Consider the following 24,884-nt stretch of genomic DNA (forward strand, 5'->3'; position numbering starts at 1 on the left):
CAGAATCTCAGTCCGGCTCAGTCTTGGGCGCAGGGCTGCACTCCACGGGCTTCATGAACTCTTTAACAGCATGTCCAGAGAGGTCAGTGTGTGTCTTTCCAGAGCAACACCGGACGAACCTGCTTCCACCACTGGGTGATACTTGCGGCCAGCTTGTGGTTCCCAGGATGCTGATTCCTGTGTCCCCCATTCTGGCTGCTGCTTGGCAACGGTGCAGTAATCTTTCTCCCCTTTCTTGGCCTGCCTACATAACATATCTCAAAACCAATTCAAAATACCTCTGCTGATCTTGCCACCCTGCTAAGCCCTGGTGCTGCCATTCTGCCCTGCGCTTGGCCAGGTCTGGGCTTCTGGGCCTCACCTTTGAATCTCCCCACTCGATCACCTCTCCCTCAGTCCCCGCCCTTGCTGTTTCTGTTCCATCGGCTATTGGTTCCGCTTGCATTTCCCTCCGTGGCTGTCTCCCTTCCCTTCCTTCTGCCACACTCTTGTTGCTCCTTGTGCTCACAAGCAGAACGTGATCAAAATCAGGGGACCCCGGTGCAGTGCCCGCAGCACCTCCGATAGCACCCACAAAGCTCTCCCCTTCCTGCCCCCTTGAAAAAAAAAGTTTTTAAAATACCTTGGGAAATGTTAGGGCTGTCTTCTTTCTCTCCCTTTCTAGCCTCTAGCCTTGCTGCTTCTCTCCCCTCTACCCCTTCGTTTTGCTATTTCCCCCTCCCTCTATCCTCGCTATTTCCCCCAACCACTTTAGCTCACTGTTTCAACCCCTCCTAGCCTCTAGCCTTGCTCTTTCTCTCCACCCAACTCTTTCCTCACCTTTTCTCTCCCGTCCCTTCTTCCTCGCCCTTCCTACCTTTCTCTGTCTCCCACTCCCCCCATTATCTTGCTGTTTCTCTGTACTCCCAACCTCTAGCCTTGTTCTTTCTCCCCCCACGCTAACCTCACTGTTTCTCCTCGCTCCTAGCCTCTAGCCTTGCTCTTTCTCTCCCCTCTACCCATTTGCCTTGCTATTTCGCCCTTGCTCCCAGCCTCTAGCCCCGCCATTTCTCTCCTCACCACCTCTTTTGACTAGCCACACCCTGTTGGCAGCCATTATGTGACTAGCCACAACCTCCGTGGGAGCCATTTCATGGTAGTGCTCACAGCAGTTTCTCAAATTCCCAAATGTCCCATGGGTCCCAAAAGGTTGGGGACCCCTGATCTAAATAGCCTGAAATCCCTTGTCACTCCACAGAATTCGCTAGGCAGAGAAAGACAGCTCTGAATGTGGAGAGCTGTCTTTCTTGTTAGCTATTTCTCCTTGGCTAATCAACTTTTAGCTATCAGTGGCTATCTAATAGGATTTGATTGACCTGTCCTCTGTAAATCTGTCTGATCCTGTGTTTTTAAAGTGGTCTAAGCTTGATCTAAGCTCCAATCCAGTTATCTAACATTATGTGGCAATGAATCACATAAGTGGGAATCCAGTAGCAGGAAAGTGACTTGAGGGCAGGAGAGTTGCAGGAAAAAGGCACAAGCCTGGGAAAGGTCCACTTGCCCCTTCTCCCCCAAATCAGCCCTCCTCCCTCTTTTGTGACGCATTTGTGTGTGCAGTGCGTCCTTTGGCCTTCATGTGCCTCTGCTTTGCCCTGAACCTTTTGCCTGTCAGTTGCATTGTCTGGGTCTAAGTTTATCACTTTACAGCTCCCTCTCATTCGTTCCCTCCCACCTTTCCAAATACTTTAGACTTCACTTACAGGAAATGTGTTCCAACCCCCTGGTCGTGCTGGTCGCTCTTTTCTACACCTTTTCCAGCTCATAATATCCTTTTTGAGGTGTGGCAACCAGAGCCATCGCAAATACTGTGCAGCGTAGATTTAAATCAAGACATAACATGCGTATCATTCCTATTTTCAGTTCCTTTCCTAATCATTCCTAATTCTTTTTTTCATTGCTGTAGCACAGCAAGCCGACATCTTCAGTGAGTTTTCCCCGTTTTTTACTATGATAATTACAGTCAATTTACACCCCACAGATGCACAGGTTTCTCCAACACCCCCTCATTTTCCCCAAAGAGAAAGAGACGGACTGGTTGCAGTTTCTCAGTGCAGAAGGAAAGACACACTGTACATGCTCTGGGGCACCATCTTCTTTATCAGTACTTCACTCATTCTGTGACATTGAGAATGGGTTCTGGACTGTGTCCTAGTAATTCCAAGGAAGGCCTGGATAGATCTTTCATAGTTGGTGAAAGGCACTGGTGAAGGCACTTTGTACATACTCAACAGCACTCTCTTCTTCACATGTGCACGGTGCACCTATCAAAAAGTACCCATGCCTTGAGAAGTACTGCAGGGAAATGCTACTTCACCCTCTGGCCCTCCCCCCACCGCCGCCTTGGCAGTTTTGCACTCTGCACTTCACCCTAGGCTGGCAACGCAACTTGGCTCAGGCTTGTGAAACAAAGCCTTGAACCATAGAACCGCCCAGATAAAGAGTTTTTGTTCCTCAGTCAGCTGGAACACCCCCTCCCCTTCAGCGTTTACTGCATTTTTTTGGAATAGCCTAGCTCCACTCCACTCCCCATATATATATATATACTTGTCGTATGCCACAGTTCAAGGAGGGAGCGTGCCAGTATTCCCCTGAGATAAGTAAACCTTTCCCCACAGCAGAGGAGGGCCATTCCGCAAGAGCGACCTTCTGGTGGCTTGGCAGGCATTTCACCTGGAAGAAACAGCCAGACTGTGCGAGCTGGGCAGGGAGTCCCTCAGGTGAGTCCCAGTGGGGCTGGGGGCTGCTTCTGCCACAGCACCTTCGCAGCATAAGTATGCTGGAGAGCGTAGCAGGAGGAGGAAGACGAGGAGGAGGGTTTTTGTTTTAAAGGGCTGCAATAAAGGACAGTCAAGACCCAGGAGAGTCACGAGCAGATCGGAGGATTCTTTTATTTGTTTCATCTATTTTTTTTGAAGCATTTCTATTCTTGCTGTTCCTTCAGAATACTTAGTGGCTAACAAAGAATAACCAAAACAACTCTTTAAACCAAGAGAAATTTTAACACCTCTTTAACAATCACAATAGAGGTTTTAAAAAACGAGTAGCTGCCTCAGTAAACCTTTATACAGTCTGATTGGAAAGCTTGCTGAAATAAACTTTTGTTTTCCTGCCTGCCAAAAGACAAGCCGAGTTAGAGCGAGTAGGCATCTCTCAGGACCTGCCTTTGGATGTCTTTGAATGGATCAGCTTCTCAGTTGACAAAAGAATATGCAAGCTTTTGAGTGACACAGAACTCTTCCTTGGGCAGAATAGGAAGATCGCTTATTTTCAGTTGGGATATGAGTAGAACTAAAAACTATGTTTAACACACACACCTCAGCTCACAATGGGCATACATTTTGAAATCCAGATCTGAATTCCAATTTTCATTACTTACAATTTTCATTACATTAGCAAAGAACACTTTTAAATATGTCAAGGGCTGCTCAGCTTTTGTGGAAATGATATTAACTTTTAATATACCTGATCCAGTACTTGGTACTATTGTTTTAAACAACCCTCCAGCCCAGCCACATACATCATGGGGGTGGGGTGGGCCGTAATGGGAAATATACATTCAAAAATTTCGGCCAGTAATTCCTAGGTAGGAGGATGAGATGTGTGTGTGTGTTGGGGGGGGGGGTATTGTTCACTACAGAGATGCCTGTGAGCTCTCTTTGACATCTGCCTAGGCAGGACATGGGCAACTCAAAGGCTTGCCAACATATCCCTGTTCCAAAAAGAGATCAACACTTTTGGCACATAATATTTGGCTCCATTGCAATCATTGCTCTAAAGCAAGGCTTGCTACAATCTCAAAATATTTTATACTGAATGTTGAGCTGTCTTGCTTTTAACTTAGCAACTACCTGGTTAATAAAGCACCAGATAGTACTGTATGTTGGTACAGACAGATGATGTTTTAGGAATACGGCCCATTGAAATCGGTGTGATTTATTTCTGAATGTCTAAACATAGATAGGATCAGGCTGTCCATGAAAGTAACAGTTTGGGCTGACTAAACAGCACAAATCATTTAGTTGTTGGAAAATAATCTTCAGCATGTTGGTCACAGTACAGAATGAAGCCCGCCCAAAATTAGCTTCATCAAACATCCATATTATGCATCACACATCTCATTGCACATTTGCACTTGATGCATGGTAAAGCTCACCTTACCACTTGGCAAGGTAATATAGGTGACCAAGCTCATCTGCATGACTTCTTTGGCTTCCCTCACTTGTAACGTGGCACTACATCCCAGACCCTGCCTTCCAGTTCACAGTGTTGTAGGCAAAGCTGCACTTGGGGGTTCTCCCAGATGAGGCATTCACTGTGCCATCACCCTGCTCCATTCATGGAATTTTACAGGGGGTCCAGATGTCATCGCGTTCCACTGTAACTCTCCTGTGTCTTCCCACTGCTTTCTCCGCCTCTCTTCTTACTGTAGAAAACCTGTTGAGAAGAAGAACATGGAAGAGCTGCAGAAGCCCCCCCCCGCCCCCTGTTTGGAAGCTCCCTCAAATAAAGTGGGGGTACATGGATTGCTAACTGCAGCAGAGGGCACTATTTTGCATTTTAAATCTGCAGCGTTTAGCAAATTGGTTGCTTGTAAAGCTTTCTCCATGCAGATCTGTTATACGGAGGACAGAGATCAAGTCAAGCACCAAAAGGAAATGCGTTGAAGCTGCAGAGAGGTGGCTTGTTGCTCAGGAAACAAACAAAATGATGAGCTGCCATCATCAAAAGGGACTTCAGAGCAGCAATTACATGGCAGCTGTTGTTGGCTGCTTCCATTCATCTCAACGGGGCCTGTGAAGGAGCTAGTTCTCCCTGATTTCACAGCGCCAAAGAAGCTGTTGCATACACCCCCCCCCCCACAAACCAGCTGAGTCTATGCCAGGGCTGTCTGTGGTTGGCATCCAGCACCTGCTGTGGCCCAGTGCAGACCCCACCCCACATCTCCCCTGCTGCTGTTTGTCCACTCTGTCCAGGCATGCGAGCAATGACAAGAGGGAGGTGGAGGAGAAGCAAACTCCCCTTGCCTGGCCCTCCCTCCCTCCCTCTGAGCAGTGGTGTGGATTGGGCTCCAAGGGAAAGGGCAACGTGGCAGTGGCTTACTGTGGTCATCTTGTCCAAAGTCCCCAAAGATCTGGAGCTGGCACTGGTCCCAGAGATTCAAGCCCTCACACCTGGCCTAGTTATCCTAGACGGCAGGTGAGGTGATGAGCCCGTGCTCTGCCTTGCACCCCACACGCGGCTCTGTATCTCCGCAGGCCCCGTCTGCCCATTTCCACCCTGCTGGGGAGCTTCCAGCAGCAATGGCTGGAAAATGCAGGGGCAGAGACTGGCCAGCGGCTTGGGGCAATGTTCTCAGCAACGTCGAAAGATCCACTTTTGCATACATTCAAGAGCATTTTTTTTTAAAAAAACAGTGCATTTTATTAGCTTTTGCTCTGGTTTGCTTATACTTCTGCATAACAGTGGCAACGTTATCATTGGAGGTAACAATCCTCACCCCTCGTTTGTTAAGGAAAGGGATTTGTGCCTTTGGCGTGCGCATTTGGGACAGAGCCCCATTTTAATAGTTTGTCACAGCGGTCACTCAGTGTGTAGAACAAGTGAGTTGCCTAGAAATGCTCGTGTGCTCCTGAGGCACAATCGCCTGTGATCTGACAGACCTCCCTAAATGGTGCCATTGGGAGGATGTGGTAAACAAGCCCAGGCTGGCCTGGGTGACCCCCCCACCTCCATCCTCGGCAATGAGCCAAATCAGCAGCCTCTGCCTGGGAGCTCCCAGAATCACGTGTCTGGCTGCTCTCACAGAGACGAAGCTGGCTGAGACGGACCTTGGCCTGATCAATCAAGGCGATCATTGTGTCTTGAAGTGGGCCTGTATCGGGTTTCCCTTTCCCTCACTGGAGGCTGCACGTCTCCTCCGCAGCAGGTGGGTGAGAGAACAATGGGGGTGCAGCATTGCCAAGTCCTTGCCCCAAGTTTGGAACACAGTGCCCATGGGAATGACAGGTGCGGCCAGATTTAAGACTCCATTGTCATGTTCCAGGGTAACTCTCAGTTCACCTGACCTGGCAGCATTCGCAAGGTGCTGGCTGGGCACCAAGAAATGAATCTTGTCTTCCAGGTTTGCGCAGGCATGTCGGACGTGGAATTTGGAGGGATGTCAATCAAGGAGATGGAGATGGATGGCCGCTGCAGCCCCCCCAAGCCCCACTGGTATGAGCGGTACCTCCAGCCTTGCATCGCGGAGCTGCTGGGCTCGGCCTTCTTCATCTTCATTGGCTGTGCTTCAGTCATCGAGAACTCGGAGGGCGCCGGGAGGCTGCAGCCGGCCCTGGCCCACGGACTGGCGCTGGGGCTCACCATTGCTGTCCTGGGGAACATCAGGTGAAGGAGGGTGGGAACGGTGGCTCAAAGGGGGCCAGCAGCGGGGCTCAGTTCCAAGGGATCCAGCAGCAAGGCGAAGGAGCCAGTCAGATCCTGAAGGGACAAGAGATGGAGACCCGCGTCTGCCAGTGAGGACTGGGGGGGCAGTGTCTGTCCTTGCTGAGGTGTCCTGGTCCCCAGCTAGAAGGGGGAATTGCCCACTGTGTGTCATATTTTTGCAAAGGGGCCATTTGGAGCAGGTGGGATTTGCCCTTAAACTTCACTCTCCTGGATGAATAGAACACACAAGCCACAGTTCCAGTCAGGTCTCTGGCAACCTTTTGTGCTGCCATCTGCAGTTTGTGAATCATTTTTCTCTTCATCTGCTTGTTGGCTCGTGGAATGGCCCATGGGTTAGTGTAGAGAAGTGTGACGCTCGGGCTTCCAAACAGGAGGGGTGGAGACCGGCCACCACCACCTTCCAAACCGCAGAGATACCAGCAAGGTTCAGTCCCTTTGTCCTACAGGACCTCCTGTTTGTTTCCTAGCAAAAGAAGGTGCTGCTGCTGCTAATAATCATAATGATGACAATCATTCGTGTTTGTATAGCACTTTCAGGTGTTTAAAGTGCTTCATGTGGATTATCTGGTGGTAATCCCAACAACAACCCTGTAATGTAAAGTCAGTATTATTATCCCCAGTATTGTGGACAGGGGACTGAGACTCGAGAGAGTGGCTTTCCTAAGGCTTTCTTGTATGCGAACAATCCTAATTCTGTGGCCTACAGTTATTCCAAGTGGGAATATGTTTTAGGCAAAACAGTTCTTTTGCTCCCACGGTTTGTCAGGAAAACAGGGCTTTTAATAGGCAAGTCTGCAACATGGCTTTTATATTGGTTGACAGGGTGGGGGGGATGCATTACTCATCAGCCACCTCTCCCTCCCTGCCTGCATCTTTATGCTCTGCCTTCATTCCCTTCTCTTCTCAGGGTCAAATCTTTGGGCTCTTTTCTCCTTTTTAGGCACACTCCTAAAAAGCCAGCACTTTTCTTCCCCACAGCATGCCGACACACCCTGGTTGTTTCTTCTAATGACTGCCTCTTTCTCACCCTTTGCTGCAGCGGTGGCCATTATAACCCTGCGGTGTCCCTAGGGGCATGGCTCATTGGTGGGCTGAACATGGTGATGGTCATTCCATACTGGATCTCCCAGCTGTGTGGTGGGCTGATTGGAGCCGGTCTCGCCAAGGTAGGACTGGCAATCAGGAAGGAGAGAGGAGGGGGAGGGCAGCTTTAGCTGAGGCAAGGGGTTTTGCTTCTTGGGATGGAGTGTCTTTGCCATAAATGGAGCCAGTAGCAGATGTTGGGCCGCAGAGTAGCAGATGGATCTACCTGACCTGCAGAGCACAGTCTTCCAGGAAGGTCTTCCATGCAAGCCCCGCTGAAAAAAACAGGAGTTGAACCTGAATGTTATCCATGCATTCAGAAAAATGCACTCCTTGGTTGCTGCTTGGTTTTTATTTCCTTGTCCATACCAACCCTCTTTGCCCACCAAACCATTCAGTAGATCGATGGTATTATGCTTGGTCACATCTGCAGAAGGATAACCAGATATGGGAAGCTGGTTTCTTGGGCTGGAAGGAGACAAACCTCTGGTTATTTCAGGTCTCCCCACGCTTGCTAATGGTGGTTGCTGTATCTGATCCATGCGGAACAGAGACCAAGCCACATGCAGATCCAAGGAACACAGGAAGCTGCCCCAAACCAGCTCAGACTCCCTGTCCGTCTAGTCCAGGACGTTGCGCTCTGCCTGGCAGCATCTCTCCCACGAGGCAAAGGACTTTCCCATCACCTCCTACCCAATTCTTTTTTTCTGGAGATGCTGCCAGGGATTGAACTTCGGAGCTTCTACGCACAAAATGTGTGCTCTGCCACCATGCTGTGGTCCTCCCCACACAGTCCTGTGTGTGGCTTCCAGTCATAGCAACTGACTTCTAGGACTCTGGGCTGGAGGACACACATTGCAGGTCTGTGTTCAGGTCATGCTCTCCACCTTTACAGAAGAAAGTGCATCTCCCTGCATCTCCAGTGATTAGCACCCTTGGATGTAGGGTGGGAAGTGACCTTAAAAGCACCCATCTCTTCCTCAGGCCTGGATTGACTCTACCTAAGCAAATCTAACCAAATGTTTGCCCAGCTGCTGTCATGAGACCTCCAGTGACAAAGCAACCAAGTGATCTTAAAGCAGATGTTCATACCCTGCATTATGGTACTAAAACGTTGGGGAAAACCCAGAATGCTCACACATACTTGTAGGTTATAAGACATTCTGCATGTGAAATGAAACTTGGAGCTTCTCTGTTGCAGGTGATGACGGTCTCTGGAAGGTACGAAAACGCCACTGGGGCAGCATTCACCACCATCACATCAGATGACCAACTTGCTGCAGCTGTAGTGGGCGAGATCCTGATGACCATGTTCCTGGTCATGACAGTCTGCATGGGAGCTATCAATGAGAAAACCAAGACCCCTCTGGCTCCCTTCTGCATTGGCTTCACTGTGTTGGTGGATATCCTCGCGGGGTGAGTTGGCCATAATTCTGGCAAATTCTGTGCAGCCAAACGGAAGAGGGAGGATGTGACTGGTTTGTTTCTGTTTGTGCTTTCCAAATGGAGAAAAGGCCACTGCTGACTGGCAGAGCAAGTGCTTTGCAGACAGAGGGCAGCAGGTTCAGTCCCTGGCATCTAGTCCAGGAATGTGTGTTGCGTTTTGGTTTTGGTTAGGCTACGTGGCTCACAGGTTCTAATCCAGCATTCTGCCATGCCTGGAGGTTCTTGGGAGCTTTACCTTTAAAAACTCATTTCCAGTTAAAAACAAAAGATCTCAGCTATCTGGGCTGGGAAAGGAAAGATCCTCTGCTCAAGAGCCACTGTCACTTGGGGAGGAAAACACCAGAGTAGGCAGCCAGAGGTCTGATTTGATAGAAGGCTGCTTTGTGGGCTCCTATTTTGAACAGGATTCAGAAATTATTTGGCAAATGTCTTGATGAGACAAAATGGCCACAGCAGCTATGGGCCTGGGAGGAGCCCCCGGGAAGCAGCCATTCCCAAACTATTCCTGGAAATGATTCAAGGTCTTGGAAAAGCAAATAGGAGCCAATGTGGTTTTGGTGGATACAGAAATGTCAATTTGGCCTGCTTTCCCTAGAATGATTTAGTCATCTGAATTTTCTCTGCTCTTCCCTTTGCCAAGAAGCACCTTTTGCCAGCTTGAAATGAGCAGCAGGCAGAGGTGAAACTGAAGCAGAGGAGAGGCCATTCCAAAAGGCTCTGCTGCAGGGCCTCAGCTGCATCTCCCCACCCATCTCTCCCATAGGATGCTTGGAGCCAGAGGCTTAGTTATTCATTTTTTTCCTGCATCCCCATTCAGTATTACTATTTTCAGGGTGACTAACAATCACATCCCCTTCATGGATCACTGCCTTGTTGTGGCGAAGGGGCTTGCGTAACTCAGTGAAGCCATAAGCTATGCCATGCAGGGCCACCCAAGACGGACAGGTCATGGCAGAGAGTTCTCACAAACTGTGGTCCACCGGAGAAGGAAATGGCAACCCACTCCAGTATTCTTGCCAAGAAAACCCCATGGAACGTATCACAAGGCTAAAAGATATGACACCGGAAGATGAGACCCTCAGGTCGGAAGGCGTCCAATATACTACTGGGGAAGAGCAGAGGGAATTTCCAAGTAGCGCCAGAAAGAGTGAAGCGGCTGGGCCAAAGCCGAAAGGACACTCAGCTGTGGATGTGTCTGGTGGAGAAAAGAAAGTCCGATGCTGTAAAGAACAATATTGTTTAGGAACCTGGAATGCAAGATCAATGAATCAAGGTGAGCTGGAGGTGGTCAAACATGAGATGGCAAGATCGAACATCGACATCTTGGGAATCAGCGAACTAAAATGGACAAGCATGGGCAAATTTAATTCAGGTGACCGTTATATCTACTACTGTGGGCAAGAATCCTTTAGAAGAAATGGAGTAGGACTCATAGTCAACAAAAGGGTGGGAAAAGCAGTACTGGGGTACAATCTCAAAAATGATAGAATGATCTCAGTATGAATCCAAGGCAAACCATTCAACATCACAGTAATTCAAATCTATGCCCCAACCACTGAGGCCAAAGAAGCTGAGGTTGATTGGTTCTATGAAGACCTACAACACCTTCTAGAACTAACACCAAAAAAAGATGTCCTCTTCATCACAGGGGATTGGAATGCTAAAGTAGGAAGTCAAGAAATCACCGAGATAACAGGCAAGCATGGCCTTGGTGTACAAAATGAAGCAAGACAAAAGCTAATAGAGTTTTGCCAAGAGAACACGCTGATCATAGCAAACACTCTTTTCCAACAGCACAAGAGGCGACTCTACGCATGGACATCACCAGATGGTCAATATCGAAATCAGATTGATTATGTACTTTGCAGCCAAAGATGGAGAAGCTCTACACAGTCAGTAAAAACAAGACCTGGAGCTGACTGTGGCTCAGATCATGAGCTGCTTCTTGCAAAATTTCGGCTGAAATTTAAAAATGTAGGGAAAACCACTAAACCATTCAGGTATGACCTAAATCATATCCCTTATGAATATACAGTGGAGGTGAGGAATAGATTTAAGGGATTAGAACTGATAGACAGAGTGCCTGAGGAACTATGGACAGAGGTCTGTAACACTGTTCAGGAGGCAGCAACGAAATCCACCCCAAAGAAAAAAAAATGCAATAAAGCAAAGTGCCTGTCTGATGAGGCTTTACAAGTAGCTGAGGAAAGAAGGGAAGTGAAAAGCAAGGGAGAAAGGGGAAGATCTATCCAACTGAATGCAGAGTTCCAGAGAATAGCAAGGAGAGACAAGAAGGCCTTCTTAACAATGCAAAGAAATGGACGAAAACAATAGAATGGGAAAGACAAGAGATCTCTTCAAGAAAATTGGAGATCTCAAGGGAACGTTTTGTGCAAAGACGGGCATGATAAAGGATAAAGAAGGCAGGGACCTAACAGAAGCAGATGAGATTAAGAAGAGGTGGAAAGAATAGACAGAAGAACTATACAGGAAAGATCTGAATGTCCCTGATAGGCATGATAGTGCGGTCACTGAACTGGGGCCGGACATCCTAGAGAGTGAAGTCAAGTGGGCCTTAGGAAGCATTACTGACAACAAAGCTAGCAGAGATGACAGTATTCCAGCTGAGCTATTTAAGATCCTAAAAGATGCGGCTGCTAAAGTGCTGCACTCAACATGCCAACACATTTGGAACACTCAACAGTGGCCACAAGACTGGAAAAGGTCAGTTTACATTCCAATTCCAAAGAAGGGCAATGCCAAAGAGTGTTCAAACTACTGTACAATTGCGCTCATTTCACATGCCAGCAAGGTTATGATCAAAATCCTACAAGCTAGGCTTCAGCAGTATGTGAACCGAGTACAAGCTGGGTTTCAAAGAGGCAGAGGAACTAGAGATGAAATCGCCAACATTTGCTGGATCATGGAGAAAGCAAGAGAATTCCAGAAAAACATCTATTTCTGCTTCATTGACTACACTAAAGCCTTTGATTGTGTGGATCACAACAAACTGTGGCAAATTCTGAAAGAGATGGGAGTACCAGACCACCTTACCTGTCTCCTGAGAAACCTGTACGAGGGTCAAGAAACAACTGTAAGAACCAGACATGGAACAAAACGATTGGTTCAAAATTGGGAAAGGAGTACAACAAGGCTGCATATTGTCGCCCTGCTTATTTATCTTATTTGCAGAGTACATCATGAGAAACGCTGGGTTGGATGAATCACAGGTCGGAATTAAGTTTGCCGGGAGAATTATCAACAACCTCAGATACGAAGACGATACCACCCTAATGGCAGAAAGTGAAGAGGATCTAAAGAGCTTCTTGTTGAGGGTGAAAGTGGAGAGTGCAAAAGCTGGTTTGAAACTCAACATTAACAAAACGAAGATCATGGCATCTGGCCCCATCACTTCCTGGCATATAGAAGGGGAAGAAATGGAAGCAGTGACAGATGTTATTTTCTTGGGCTCCAAGATCACGGCAGATAGTGACTGTAGCCATGACATTAAAAGACGCTTGCTCCTTGGGAGGAAAGCTATGGCAAACCTAGACAGCATAGTAAGAAGCAGTGACATCACCTTGCCGACAAAGGTCCATCTAATGAAAGCTATGGTTTTCCCAGTAGTAATGTATGGCTGTGAGAGCTGGACTATCAGGAAGGCTGAGCGCCGAAGAACTGATGCTTTCGAACTGTGGTGCTAGAGAAGACCCTTACGAGTCCCCTGGACTGCATGGAGGTCAAATCAGTCCATCCATCAGTCCAGGTTGAAGGAAATCAACCCTGAGTGCTGATTGGAAGGACAGATACTGAAGCTGAAGCTCAAATATTTTGGCCACCTAATACGAAGGGAAAACTCCCTGGAAAAGACCCTGATGCTGGGAAAGATTGAAGGCAAAAGGAGAAGGGGACAACAGAGGATGAGATGGCTAGATAGCATCACCGATGCAATGAATATGAACTTGAGCACGCTCCGGGAGAGAGCGCAGGACAGGAAGGCCTGGCGTGCTATGGTCCATGGGGTCACAAAGAGTTGGACATGACTTAACGACTGAACAACAACAACAAAAAGTGGTTGTCTGATGAGGCTTTACAAGTAGCTGAGGAAAGAAGGGAAGCAAAAAGCAAGGGAGAAAGGGGAAGATATACCCAACTGAATGCAGATTTCCAGAGAATAGCAAGGAGAGACAAGAAGGCCTTCTTAAATGAACAATGCAAAGAAACAAAGAGCTGGACTATCAGGAAGGCTGAGCGCCGAAGAATTGATGCTTTCGAACTGTGGTGCTGGAGAAGACTCTTACGAGTCCCCTGGACTGCAAGGAGGTCAAATCAGTCCATCCTAAAGGAAATCAACCCTGAGTGCTCATTGGAAGGACAGATACTGAAGCTGAAGCTCAAATATTTTGGCCACCTAATGCGAAGAGAAAACTCTCTGGAGAAGACCCTAATGCTGGGAAAGACTGAAGGCAAAAGGAGAAGGGGACGGCAGAGGATGAGATGGCTAGATAGCATCACCGATGCAACGAATATGAACTTGAGCACGCTCTGGGAGAGAGCGCAGGACAGGAAGGCCTGGCGTGCTATGGTCCATGGGGTCACGAAGAGTCGGACACGACTTAATGACTGAACAACAACAACAACAACAACAAACAATCACAAATAAATAAAACAATAACACCAGTAAAATCTTTAAAAGAGCAGAGTAAAATGGAAGAAGCATGTGTTGCAGCAGAAAGCCAGCATTTCAAAAACCTGGGAATGCTCCAGAAATTATTGCTGCCTGGCTGTCTCTGGTACAACATCTTTGTGGAACAGCTCCTTGATGCTAGACTTCTGCTTCAGTTATCGGCCTGGACAGCTCCCCTGTTGTCTCAGCAACCTTTCCCTGGAACTTGCGACTTACCTGCTGGACAGCTCCCCTGCTTGACAGATAGGTGGAGAATCCAAGCCCACAGGTTCAGGGTGGGCAGGAATGGCAGACCAGCAGAAACTTGTGGAACACAGCCCTGGTCACTTCTTGCTACCAGGGTCCAGGAGGAATCCTAAGCGACACACTTTGACTTGTAGGGAAAGTGTAATCTTCTCCAGGAAAGGTAAAACTGGTGTCCCTGACTTGCTAGCCTTCATCCAGCCTGTAACCATGTTCCGGCAGCCGTTCAGGGGACGGAACCACTCACTGCTCCTGGATTTGATGAAAACGAACAAAAGAGTTGGGTGTCATCAGCGTATTGAGGAGACCGTGCTCCAGACTGCTGGACAATCTCTCCCAGTGGCTGAATACAGATGTTAATAACTAGCAGGGACAATGCAGAACCTTGTGGCAGCCCATGGGGAGTAGAATAGCACTCATCCAGAGAGCTCCTCAGTCACTGACTCATTTGGTAGGAATGGAGCTGCTGCCAAGCCATGCCCCAACTTCCACCCATGTCAGGCAGTCCAGAAGGTTTGGTGGTTAATCATATGAAAAGCCACCAAGAGATCCAGGAGGGTGAGTTGAGCTGGGCTCCTTCTTTCAGCTCCAGATGATGATTGCCCACCAGGTCAGTCAAGGAGGTTCTGCCATGAACCCTGACTGAGATGAGTCCAGAAAGCCAGTCTCATCCCAGGATTCGGGCGCTCCCCCAGATAATTAGTTTGCATTTCCAGCTGGAGAAGGCATCTTGAGGTGTTTGTCTATGGAGTATCCGTAAGGATCCAGAGAAGTGTTAGCAACATGTCCTTCCCATAGTTGTGCAAACTGCCCTCTTTTTCTGCCAGTGGGTTTTTGCCATAGTTCCTACCACCTCTTCTCTGCTTTTGAGCTTCCACAATATGAGGCTAGAGGGATATAGCCCGCTGCCACGTGCCAGCTGAGATACAGGTGTCCAAGCTGGCACATGCTTCGATCCCACTGTTGGCATGCAGATATGGGCTGCAGGAGATAGAGTTGGAATCCTCTGCTCTGTTCTGGCTATGGAGGTGAAGCAAGAGGAGATGGGTTTTAGCTCTTCAGGGGGCTCAATGGAACTGTTTTAACTCCCTCTTCCTTTTCCCCGGGTGAAACATTCTGCCCTTACTGGGGCCAGGACTGAGTTCTGAGTGAGTGTAGGATTCTGATGACATCCCACTCATCCCTGCCAAATTCCCCACTGTTACCCATTTTGGTCCTTGTGCTGGCGGAGTTGCACGGGTGCTGTGGCAGTGCTGGTGTAACGTTATAGCAACTCAGGGGTTCATCCCACTGAGCTTTTATCCTGCTATTGAGACGGCTTTGTCACGGAAGATTGCAGGCTCTTCAGATGTCACCCTCCAGGGTGTCTCCCACAAATTCCCCAGCCTACCCCATGTTTTCCCAAATGCAAATCATTGGTATTTTTTCCAGCCCAGGGAAAAGGAGTGCCATGACCTCCCCATGAAATGCTCCAATTGCGGGAGAAACCACTGTGTCCGCCTGCTGTGGGCATTTGTTTTCAGTTGTTGGGGGCACGGTCAGGAAAGAAGGCATTGAGGATGGGAGCGGGGCACGCAGGAGCAGATTTGACAGGTGCAAGGGCACAACTTGCCTGCCAATTTTTTATTTATTTTATTATTAAATTTATTAATCGCCCATCTGGCTGGTCACCCAGCCAGTCTGGGCGATGTACAGCGTAGAATAAAACAGTTTAAAACAATAAAATTCTACAGTAAAAACATTTCTAAAATACCCTAACCCACCCCAAATGCCTGCCTGAACAACCATGTTTTTAATGCATGGCGGAAGCTCATTAAAGAGGGGGCAAGGCGGAGTTCCCTAGGGAGGGCGTTCCACAGAGTGGGGGCCACCACAGAAAAGGCCCTCTCCCTCGTCCCCACCAGTCTAGCTGTCCTGGCTGATGGGACAGAGAGAAGGCCATCTGAGGCTGATCTTGTTAAGCGGCCTGTCTGGTGTTGCTGGAGGCGCTCCTTAAGTTGCCGCTCCAGTTGCAACTCCTGCCTCCGCTCAAGTCTTGCTGAGGAAGGACTTTCCTCAATTCCCAGGAGTCTGCCATGTCAATGCTTGAGCACATTTCTCAGTTGGAGAAGAGGGTAAAATGCCTCCTTGAAACAAAGGGAGACACATCTGATCCCCCACCCCACCAAGCTCAGAAGCAACGTCCTCTGTTGATCCGGAGCACCCCACTTAGTTCAATGGGGTTTACTCCCATGTAAGTGTGCTGAGGGTTGCAGACTTATGGCACAATCTTACATTTTATGTCTGCTCAGAAGTATGTCAGAGGTTTTCTGGGGGCTGCGAAAAAAGAGTACAGCAGGAGCTGAACTACGAAAACAGGACACACATACCCTGCTCCTTTGCCTACATGCCAGGCAGGGAGGGAGGCACTCCCGCAGTTCAAACCACATGTCTGCTGTGTGAAGGAGCCCTCCCTAATCCCGCAAAGAAACCAAAAGCAGGAAGCTCCGGAAAGCATGTGGGGTTTCACGGGTTTCTTGCTTAATGTAGAAACTCCCTCTGCTGTGGTGCTGTATCTGGCAATGGTCCTGGCTGAAGCTTCTCTCTGGGAGAAGGCTGGTGGCTCCAATATTGGTGGGGTTGGCATTCCATTCCAGGTTTTAGTTACAACCAGCCAGAAGTCTAAAGAAGCTCTCCAAGGTGCTGGGCCTATTTTGGGGGTAGGGATCAGCACTTTAGAGAGCCCCTTTAGTCTTCTGGCTGGCTGTAACTAAAACCCAGAATGGAGCCTCTGCCCCACCGAAATTGGAGCCACCAGCCTCCCCTGCTTCTCTCCATGCTGGAACCCACACGATGCCCTTTGCCCCATGCAGCAGACTGTTGTGGATCCAGTCAGCGAGCGTGCAGGGTTTGCTCTCCTTGTGCTGCTTGCGGCAGGAATGAGTAAGAATGCTGAGAAATGCTGAAGGGTTTAGTCATCAGCGCCATGCTAGCAGAAGCCAAGGCTGTGGCTCAAGCCCAGGACAGTCTGCAGCCACAAGGGCTTATCTGCCACAGACAGATGGATGTGCTTCCCCTGCCATGTAGCACTGCCTGTTCAGAGCAGGGCGCTCTCACACAGTGCTCTTGAAGGTGCCCACTCCTGCCAAACGCCACACGCCCTGGGCCAGTCTGAGTGGCTCTTCTCACCTGAAGGGTTGTTGAGAGACGTCCCAACGCGTGCCGTGCTGGGCGCTTCAGTCGATGCAGCTGACGCCCACAGCAGGCGGAATCATCCGGAGCCGGCTCCAGACGCTTCCCTGCCATCCACCGCTGTGGGGCAGCCCCCAGAAGGTGCTTCTCAAGGCACCAAATACTGTTGCTGAGGGTGCCCACTGTGGGACCCACTGGTGATGGTGGGTTGGTGTGGTTAACAACCACCCACAACCCTGAAACAGCCCATGAGCCAGTTCGCACAGGCGCAGGGTGGCCAAGCCGCTGTCAGGGCTGCCCCTGAGCGGAACGACTGGCAGAGTAGCTCAAAGTCTGAAGAGGAACTGCAAAACGTGGGGGAGGAAATTTCCCAGGCCTGGACAGAGATGGATAGGCCCGCTCCTCAAGCTTCAAAGGCACAGCTGGATGGAGAGGGACCCTCTTCTCCCATCCCTGTGAGAGATAGCTAACAGAGAGAAGGGGGGCTGGCAGAGCCTGAATTCTTAGACGCTAGACGCAGAGACAAGAGAGAAATGGCAGGGGCAGAGTTTAGGCGATCTGCCCAATTGGCCTGGAGGGAACAGCTGTGCTTAGAGTCCTCACGAGATAGAGGCAGATCCCCCCACACCCCTTAAGTTAGGACAGCAAGCTCACCTGTTCCTCAGACGGTGGGCAAGCTGTCACGTTTCCCTTTGGCCCCGCGGTAAAACTTCAAAAGCCAAATCAAAACACAGACAAGAGACTTCAGTTCCAAGGCTTGTAATCCACTTAATTCAATGGGTCATTCAGATGCTAATTGTCAGTGACCCACAGTCTACAAAGGAAATACCTTCAGGGAGTTCAAAGGAAAACTACAAAAGTTGCCCACCATCTGAGGAACAGGTGAGCTTGCTGGCACAGCTTGTTGTGACATCCAAACTGGGCGTGGGGGGGGGGCAGGGGTTAGCAAACCACCCACCAAACCCTGAAACAGGCCATGGGTTTTGGGTGGTTTGTAAACCACTGCAACCAACCACCCTCACTGGGTTTGGATGACAAGCCGCCCGGCCCGCATCGCAACTTAGTGCGGTGGGTGCAGAGGTCATGTGACCCTGGTTGTTTTGTGGTGGTGCCCATGCTGTCAAGGGCTGCTGGAAATGAAGTCCAAAGCATCTGGAGACCCATCTGCTGCCCACGCCTGGCCTAGAGAATGTCACGGAGGATGGAGTTAAGACAAGGTGCCTACCGGTAATGCGGGGAGGGGCCTTGCAATGAAACAGGCAACAACCCACAGGGTGTTTGGAGGCCCATCCGCTAGCCATGACCACACCGCTCACTGTGCCCCAGTCGCCGGTGCTGCTGACCATCGGAAGCTATTCTGACCCTGACATCCTGCTCTCCCTTTTTTCACCATTAAGGGGCGCTGTCTCCGGAGCCTGCATGAACCCGGCCAGAGCATTTGGCCCTGCAGTGGTTGCAAACTACTGGGACTACCACTGGGTGTACTGGGTAGGCCCCATGGGGGCTGGACTCCTGGTTGGAGCATTGATCAGGTGCGTGGACAGGGCCGCTTCCCAAAGTGAGGACACAAGCATGACAGGAGGGGAAAGGCCTTGTTGGGTTGAAACTGGCGCAAACCATGGCAGAAAGCTGTTGCCTTTCTGTGCCTTGTGGGCTTCTGGGAGGCATCTGGCTGGCCACTGTGGAAGAAAGGATGCGGGGCTGGTTGGGCCTTTGGTTTGACCCAGCAAAAGGCCTCGTCTTGCATCCTTAGATGGGGCTGCCAGCAGCTATTAGCCATGAATGGTCAATGGAGGCGCCATGTTCAGAGGCGGTTTACCGCTGTGTTCCAGTTGTGAGGGGGCGCCCTGCTTGTTGGGAAGGGCTGTGGCCCTGGGGTGGAGCCCCTGCTTTGCACGCAGGAGGACCCCAGTTCAGTCCCTGGCATCTCCCCATTGAGCTGGGAAAGTGCAGGCAATATTGAGTCCGATGGCCTGGCTCAGGACAAGGCTCCCAGAGGCATCCAGCGGGCTGCTGTGGGAAGCAGGCTGGGAAGCTGGCGAAGGGGCATCACGCCTGCAGGGCTGCAGTCCGTGTCAGCCGGAGGAGGGTGCTGCGTGGATCTGCTACTTTGCTCTCGTGTGACACCAGCCACCTTGTGCATCAGCTGCCCCATCTCCCCCGTCCACATTTGCGTGGGGGCCTGAGCTGACCCATTTGTCCAGCTCTCCCTCTGCCAACTGCCTGCCTCATTCATCACAGCAGCAACCAGGCCACAGAGGAGCTCGGAGGAGCCTGGCATCTCTCGGTGGGGCTTGAGTGGCCAGAGGGAGAAAGGATTTGCAGGTGGACCCCGAGCCCTGGTAGCACAGAGGCCTGGGCCCCTGCACCCACCGAAAGACCCATCCTGCAGCAGGCGAGAGCATGGGTGGGTGGCAGAGATCCTTATCCACCAATGCCCAGGAACAAAGAAATTGCTGGGGGGCCTGAAAGACAGATGGACAGACAGACCATCGGCCTCTAACCTTCTTGGCTGCCCCCCTGCCCCCAGCCAGTGCTTCAGGAAGTTGCATGATGGGCGGAAGAATAACAGATACATCCTACCCCCAACCTGGGACCCTCCAGATCTGCTGGACTACAGCTCCCATCAGGCCAAGCAAGCATGGCCAATGGTCAGCGGTGCTGGGAGTTGTAGTTCAAGGCCTCTGAAGGGCACCAGGCTGAGGGAGGCTGGTTCACTCTGTTACTCCATCCCCTGGCTGGATGTGGCTCCGCCAATACATATCTCTGTCAAGCAGCTTACAGTGATTCAGTGGGCTACCAGGACACAAAGGTTGGCAGCCCCACTAAGGAACACCCGGCCACCAACGCTGGTCATCCGGGACTTCACTGCTGATCTGCATGGCTCTGGCAGCAGGGGCCACGCGTGCCACTGCACCTGTTGGGCGGCTGCCTGTGGAGAGAGCAGTGGCCAGCGGCTGCACCGAGTGGCCTCTGGCCAGGCGCTCAACAGGCGCGCGCCACCTGCTGTCCTGCAGCGCGCCTCCGGCTGCTTCCCCGCAGCCCGCGGGCCCAGGCGGCGCGGGCAGCCAGCGGCAGCGAGCGCGTCGCCGCATGCCCCGCCGGGGCGGCCGGGCCCGCCCGCCGGGGCAGCCGCGTGGCGCGGCGGGGAGGAGGGCGGCCGCGCGGCGCTCCCGCCGTCCGAGGGGGGCGCGGGACGCGCGCCCGGCCTTTGCGGCTGCGACCGCGCCCTGTCTGGCGGGACGCGAGCAGGGCCGGAGAGGACGCCCCGGCCCGGCCTGCTCCGGAGCGGCGGCGGCGCGGATTCCCCGTGGCTCAGGGGACCGGGCCGAATCCTCGCGCCCTCCGCCTGGGGTGGCGCCGCCAGGACGGGCTCACCGCTCTCCGCTTTATCCCGCCAGGTCCCTCGTCGGGGATAAGAAGACGCGCTTGTTCCTCAAGTGAGCCGGCGCCGGGCGCAGCTCGCCCCGCCGCGCGCCGGCACCGGCCTCGCCCCCCCCCGACGCAGGGCGGCTGCCCCAGACGCGCTCCCGGGCCGCGCCGTCGGACGCCGCGTTCGCCTCTCGCCTTGCCGCTCAGCGCGCCGCTGCCCCGTGAGCTCCCGCGGAGATGCGGGGCCCGACCGCTGCGCGCCGGCGCGGGGACGGCGGGGTCTGCGGGCCACGCGGGGAGGGCGCCCCTCGCCTCGTGGCACAGGCCCGCGCAGCGGCGGGCGGGGCGCGGGCGGCCTTCACACGAACGGAGCGCCGCGGGGGCGCAGCGCGGCCGGGGGGCCCTCGCGCTGGAGGAGCAGCTCGTGCGAATGAGCCCTGAGACGCAGCGAAGGGAGGGCTGGTTTGTGCCTGCTGCGGGGGCGGGGCGGGGCGGGCGGCTTCTCAGCGCCATCGGGGTGTCGGGCTCCCACACCCACGGGCTCCTCCCAAGATAGGCTGCTGGCCCAAAGCGCTGGAGCGCCCGGGGCGCGCGACCCCGGCGATGCCCGCCGCGTTGATGCGGGGCGCGGCCTCCGAGGCGAGTTCTCCTCCGCCAAGACGCCGCTGGACTGGGCTGGAGCCGTGCGAGGGCTCTGCGCAGGGCCCCAGCCACCCCGCGGGCGCTCGTGCGGGAGAACGCCCGACCGGCCTTCGCCGCGCGCCCTGGGCCTTCTCACGGTGCCCGCCAGGAGGGGGCTGCCGCTGCTCCACGCCCGGCGCGGCCGGCCGCCGGCGTCTCCGCTCCGGCGCCCGGGTGGCTTCGGCTCCGCAGCGGATGCTGCTCTGGGCCGGCTGGGAAGAGCCCCTCCCGCCGGCCAGGGAGAGAGAGGCCTGCCCAGGGCCCCCCGCCTCAGCGGCCAGCCGGGTCTCCTGTGAGACGCAGTCAGAGGAGCGCTGCTTCTCCCGGCGCCCTGCTGCCTGGGCTGCCCCCTCCCCGCCGCCCTCCCTGCTGGTGCCAAAAGCTGCTGGGAAGAGGCAGCAGCGGCCCTAATAAGGCGAGTCAGAGCCGAGCCCGGGAAAGCGGGCCATGAATCAGCCTGGCTGGCGGCGCCAAGTGGTTTCTGCGTTCTCAAAATCCCCCAGTGCGCAGCCGCCGCCGCCGCCGCTGCGGAGCCTGGCTTGCTCGCAGAGAGGCCCCTTCCCCACAGCCCCGGATCCACCCTGACTTCTGGGGCCAGGGCCTGCCCCTTCTCACCCACCCTTTGCACCCAAGACTGGGGCGGGGGCTTCCTCCCCACAAAGGGGCCTGTCCTCAGTGCTGTGATCCCTGCACTGCAGCGGTGGGCAGCCTGCGGCCCCCCCAGTGCTTTTGCCTCTGACTCCCAGCAGCCCTCGCCAGCATGGCCAATGGTGAGGGAAGCTGGGAGGTGCAGGCCAAACCCTTGCCCGGCCCTGCATTCCTAGGGGAGAGAGGCCCCGGGGTGCGTGTGGGCCCCCTCACTCCAGCCGTCTCATGCTGGCAATGCTTGCTTGCAACCAGTGGTTTTTTCAGCCCCCTTCTGGCAAGGCTCCAGTAACGGCTATCCAACAGGCAGCAATTTGGCGGCATCCAGCAATTCCTAGCAAGGAGATGCAATTACGGGACAGGCTTCAGACACTGGACAACCACGTAGCTGTTAAAGGGGTAAAGGTGCCTATAGAGATGGTGGTTGCTTTCTGTGCGCTCTGAGTAGGGCCAGACACACCCTTCTTGATGATTACTTCATGCATCCTAAGGCTGTTTTGGCACTCCAAACACGCTCTGGGCTGAGGCCCCAGGCTGGTGCTTCATTTTAAAATGAGAGATGCATGGGCTCAGTGCGGGAAGGGCACTCTGCACAGGCTTAAAGGCACTCTGGTCATGATTACCCCTTTCTGTATTTCAAGGCTAGAGCTCAGCATTCAGAACAGGTTCTGGGGCTACACCCTCGCTTAAATGAAGTCCAGAACGTGTGACTTGAGCAGGACTTGAGAATGAATTCACCTACACAGTTAAGTTTCATTTTAAAAGCAGAAGGAAAAGGTGTGTGTGTGTATGAAGAACTAGAAAACTGCAGCAAGTGTGTTTAGTGTCTTGTTGAGCTGGAAGATGCCCAGCTGCAAAAGGGTCACTTCTGGGTTTCCTCTGTCCTCAAAGGCATGATCATGCTGTGCCTCCCATTGTTCCACAACCACCTTCTCCATCCCACAGCTTGTCCCCTCCAAACCAAACCTAAACCTGTCCCACAATGGGCTCCCTCCATCTTGTCATCCCAGAGACAGTTGGGAGCACACTGAGCCATTGACTGGGTTCACCCAACACAACAAACCATACTCAAGGCTGAGTATGGGTTGAGTGTGGGTTGTGGTTCAACCATGGGTTGTTGTGTTGTATGAACTCAGCCGCACTAACAAGCCACGAACAACCCACAATTCAACAACCCAACAGCAAACCATGGATTCTCTTTGTGGATTGCTCGTGATTAACAAACCATGGTTTGTTAGCACGGCTGGGTTCACACAACACAACTCATATTTCAACAATCCACAGGTCAATGACAACCCACACTCGACCTTGAGTATGGTGTGTGAACCCAGCCATTGTTCAGCAAACTTTCCCACTGGCTGAGGCTGATGGCTGAGATTGGAGTGGGTCAGTCCATGTGTGTTTTTGGGCCATCATCAAGATAATCCAGCAGACGGACTGGCTCAGTGGGCCACAGCAAAACCGTGGGTGCACAAGTTCTACAAACAAGCGAACAATCATTAATAGACACTTTCCGCCTCTTTCTTGATACCTGGAGCCAACGAGCAGGAAAGAAATCCCATTATTAATGCCCCAAGGAGAAAGGTGACACAGCTAAGATCTGTCTGTTCTGATATATGAATAAAGAAGTGTATAATAACATAACAGGAGTGCTACTGAGTTGCTGTGTGAGATGATTATTTATCTTCCTAGCTAATAGCTAAAGATGTTGCTTTAACAGGCAATACTAAAATGACCGTTGATGGCCTTTGGTGGCTGCTGGCAACTAGCTACAGGAAAACAAAATCTGCAGGCTTTGGGTGTAGGAAACAGAGCTGGACGGAAAGTTTGACAGCTGGAATGCAGCCACTGAGGGAAACAAAGTCTGTGGGGAAGGAATCCAGGGGAATACTGCTTTGGGGGGATGGGGGACAACCAATGCTACTTTAAAGAAGAGAGCGCGCGTGTGTGTGTGGTGGGGGGGGGGGAGGCGGACTTACCTACTTCCCCACACTCAGCTTGGATATGTGCAAATAAACAGATATTCCCAAAGGCAACACATAGCTCTTATACTCTCTCTTCATGAGGAAATGAACCCTAGAAAAGGCAACTCCGAGAATTTTGTACTACTGGGGAAAGCAGAGAGCTTTCATGAGTTACATGAATAACAATTTTGGGCGGAGTCCTAGCTCAGAATTAGAGCCCCTGAATGCATGCAGAATGTCCCAGGTCCAATCTAGGGCATCTCCTGGCATTGTTGGGAAAGAATCCTGCCTGAGACCCTGCCGAGCAACTGCCGTTCAGTGTTGACACTACTAGGCCAGAGGGACCTCAGTAGGAAGCATGCCAATGTAGCTATCTTAACAGCAGGCACTTAAGAACTTAATGTATGGGCAGGATTATATGGATGAACATGGTCCATCACATAACATGGTCCGTGGTCCAAAGCCATTCAGGGCTTCTTTTTTACTTGCACTTTGAATTGGTCCCAGAAGCTTACTGGCAGGTGGTACAGCTGGTACGAAATTGGCCTTAGGTCTTCAGACTCCCTGGCTCCCACCACCATGTGTGCACCATCTTGTGTACCAGCGGTGGTTACTGATCCATTTGCAAAAGCAGCCCCACATAAAGCGCATTGCCATCATGCAGTGTGGAGTTAATCAATGGCTGGGTAACCGAGGCCAGGCCAGATTGCTCTGGCTGGGGTTGCAGCTGGGGTACAAGCCAGAGTGTGTCAACAGCTCTCCTGACCACAGCCACTACCCACAACTCAGCAGAGCTTCATAGTCCAAGTTGCACACCTGGTCCTTGAAGGGGAGTGCCAGCCCATCCAGGACCAATTTCCTACCAGTATCCAGATCTGCCAACTTCCAGTCCACAGAACCTCTGTCTTTTCTGGATTAAGTTTCAGCCTGTTTCCCTCCTCCATCATCAGCAACATACTGTTTGCTTCTTTTGGAAATCAGTTGTGCTCGTTTGCCAGTTGCCACATCCGATCCCCACATGGCCCAAGGCCAACACTAACCAGCCCACGCTCAGCAATGGCCGGGAGAGTCAGCCTATGGGGGCAGGCTGTGTTATCCCATTCAAGGGA

General features: G+C 52.1%; 2 protein-coding genes across 6 annotated transcripts in view; one reads left to right on the forward strand and one right to left on the reverse strand.

Annotated features, from left to right (window-relative positions):
* AQP8 (aquaporin 8) overlaps nt 1-23,459 on the forward strand; it is a 51,211-nt gene extending 27,752 nt beyond the window's left edge. Inside the window, exons 2-7 of one of the 4 annotated variants that reach the window (XM_084819079.1) lie at nt 6,161-6,423; nt 7,523-7,649; nt 8,768-8,982; nt 18,511-18,645; nt 22,453-22,556; nt 23,096-23,459. In XM_084819079.1, coding sequence (XP_084675205.1) covers nt 6,173-6,423; nt 7,523-7,649; nt 8,768-8,982; nt 18,511-18,645; nt 22,453-22,501 — 777 coding nt within the window. In that variant the 5' untranslated portion in view covers nt 6,161-6,172 and the 3' untranslated portion in view covers nt 22,502-22,556; nt 23,096-23,459. Of the gene's footprint in view, nt 1-2,465; nt 2,757-6,160; nt 6,424-7,522; nt 7,650-8,767; nt 8,983-18,510; nt 22,211-22,452; nt 22,563-23,095 lie in introns of those variants that run through there. The other 3 variants (XM_084819080.1, XM_084819078.1, XM_084819077.1) reach the window with 3 other exon arrangements.
* LOC146336820 (uncharacterized) lies at nt 2,587-21,044 on the reverse strand. 2 transcript variants are annotated; one of them, XR_014785624.1, is made up of 2 exons: nt 13,916-21,044; nt 2,587-4,473 (listed from the first exon to the last, which is right to left on the reverse strand). XR_014785624.1 is itself a non-coding variant. In XM_084819083.1 (2 exons), the coding sequence occupies exons 1-2, from the start codon at nt 20,996-20,998 to the stop codon at nt 4,402-4,404; spliced, it is 579 nt and encodes a 192-aa protein (XP_084675209.1). In that variant the 5' UTR covers nt 20,999-21,044; the 3' UTR covers nt 2,587-4,401. The 2 variants fall into 2 exon arrangements, 1 of the variants encoding a protein (XP_084675209.1); XM_084819083.1 differs by having other exon boundaries at nt 20,492-21,044.
* Nucleotides 23,460-24,884: the final 1,425 nt, after the last annotated feature.

This window comes from Heloderma suspectum, chromosome 12, assembly GCF_057233095.1.
Source record: "Heloderma suspectum isolate Gila_16-S chromosome 12, 16-S_ref, whole genome shotgun sequence".
In the NCBI taxonomy this organism is placed as follows: Eukaryota; Metazoa; Chordata; class Lepidosauria; order Squamata; family Helodermatidae; genus Heloderma; species Heloderma suspectum.

Bases quoted from the DNA above. Each gene is read 5' to 3' on its own strand.
- LOC146336820 (XM_084819083.1), bottom strand. From the start codon at position 20,998: ATGGCGCTGAGAAGCCGCCCGCCCCGCCCCGCCCCCGCAGCAGGCACA. The intron at 4,474-20,491 runs GTGAGCCCGTCC...TCTTCTCAACAG, and splicing joins GCGGGATAAAGCGGAGAGCG to GTTTTCTACAGTAAGAAGAG.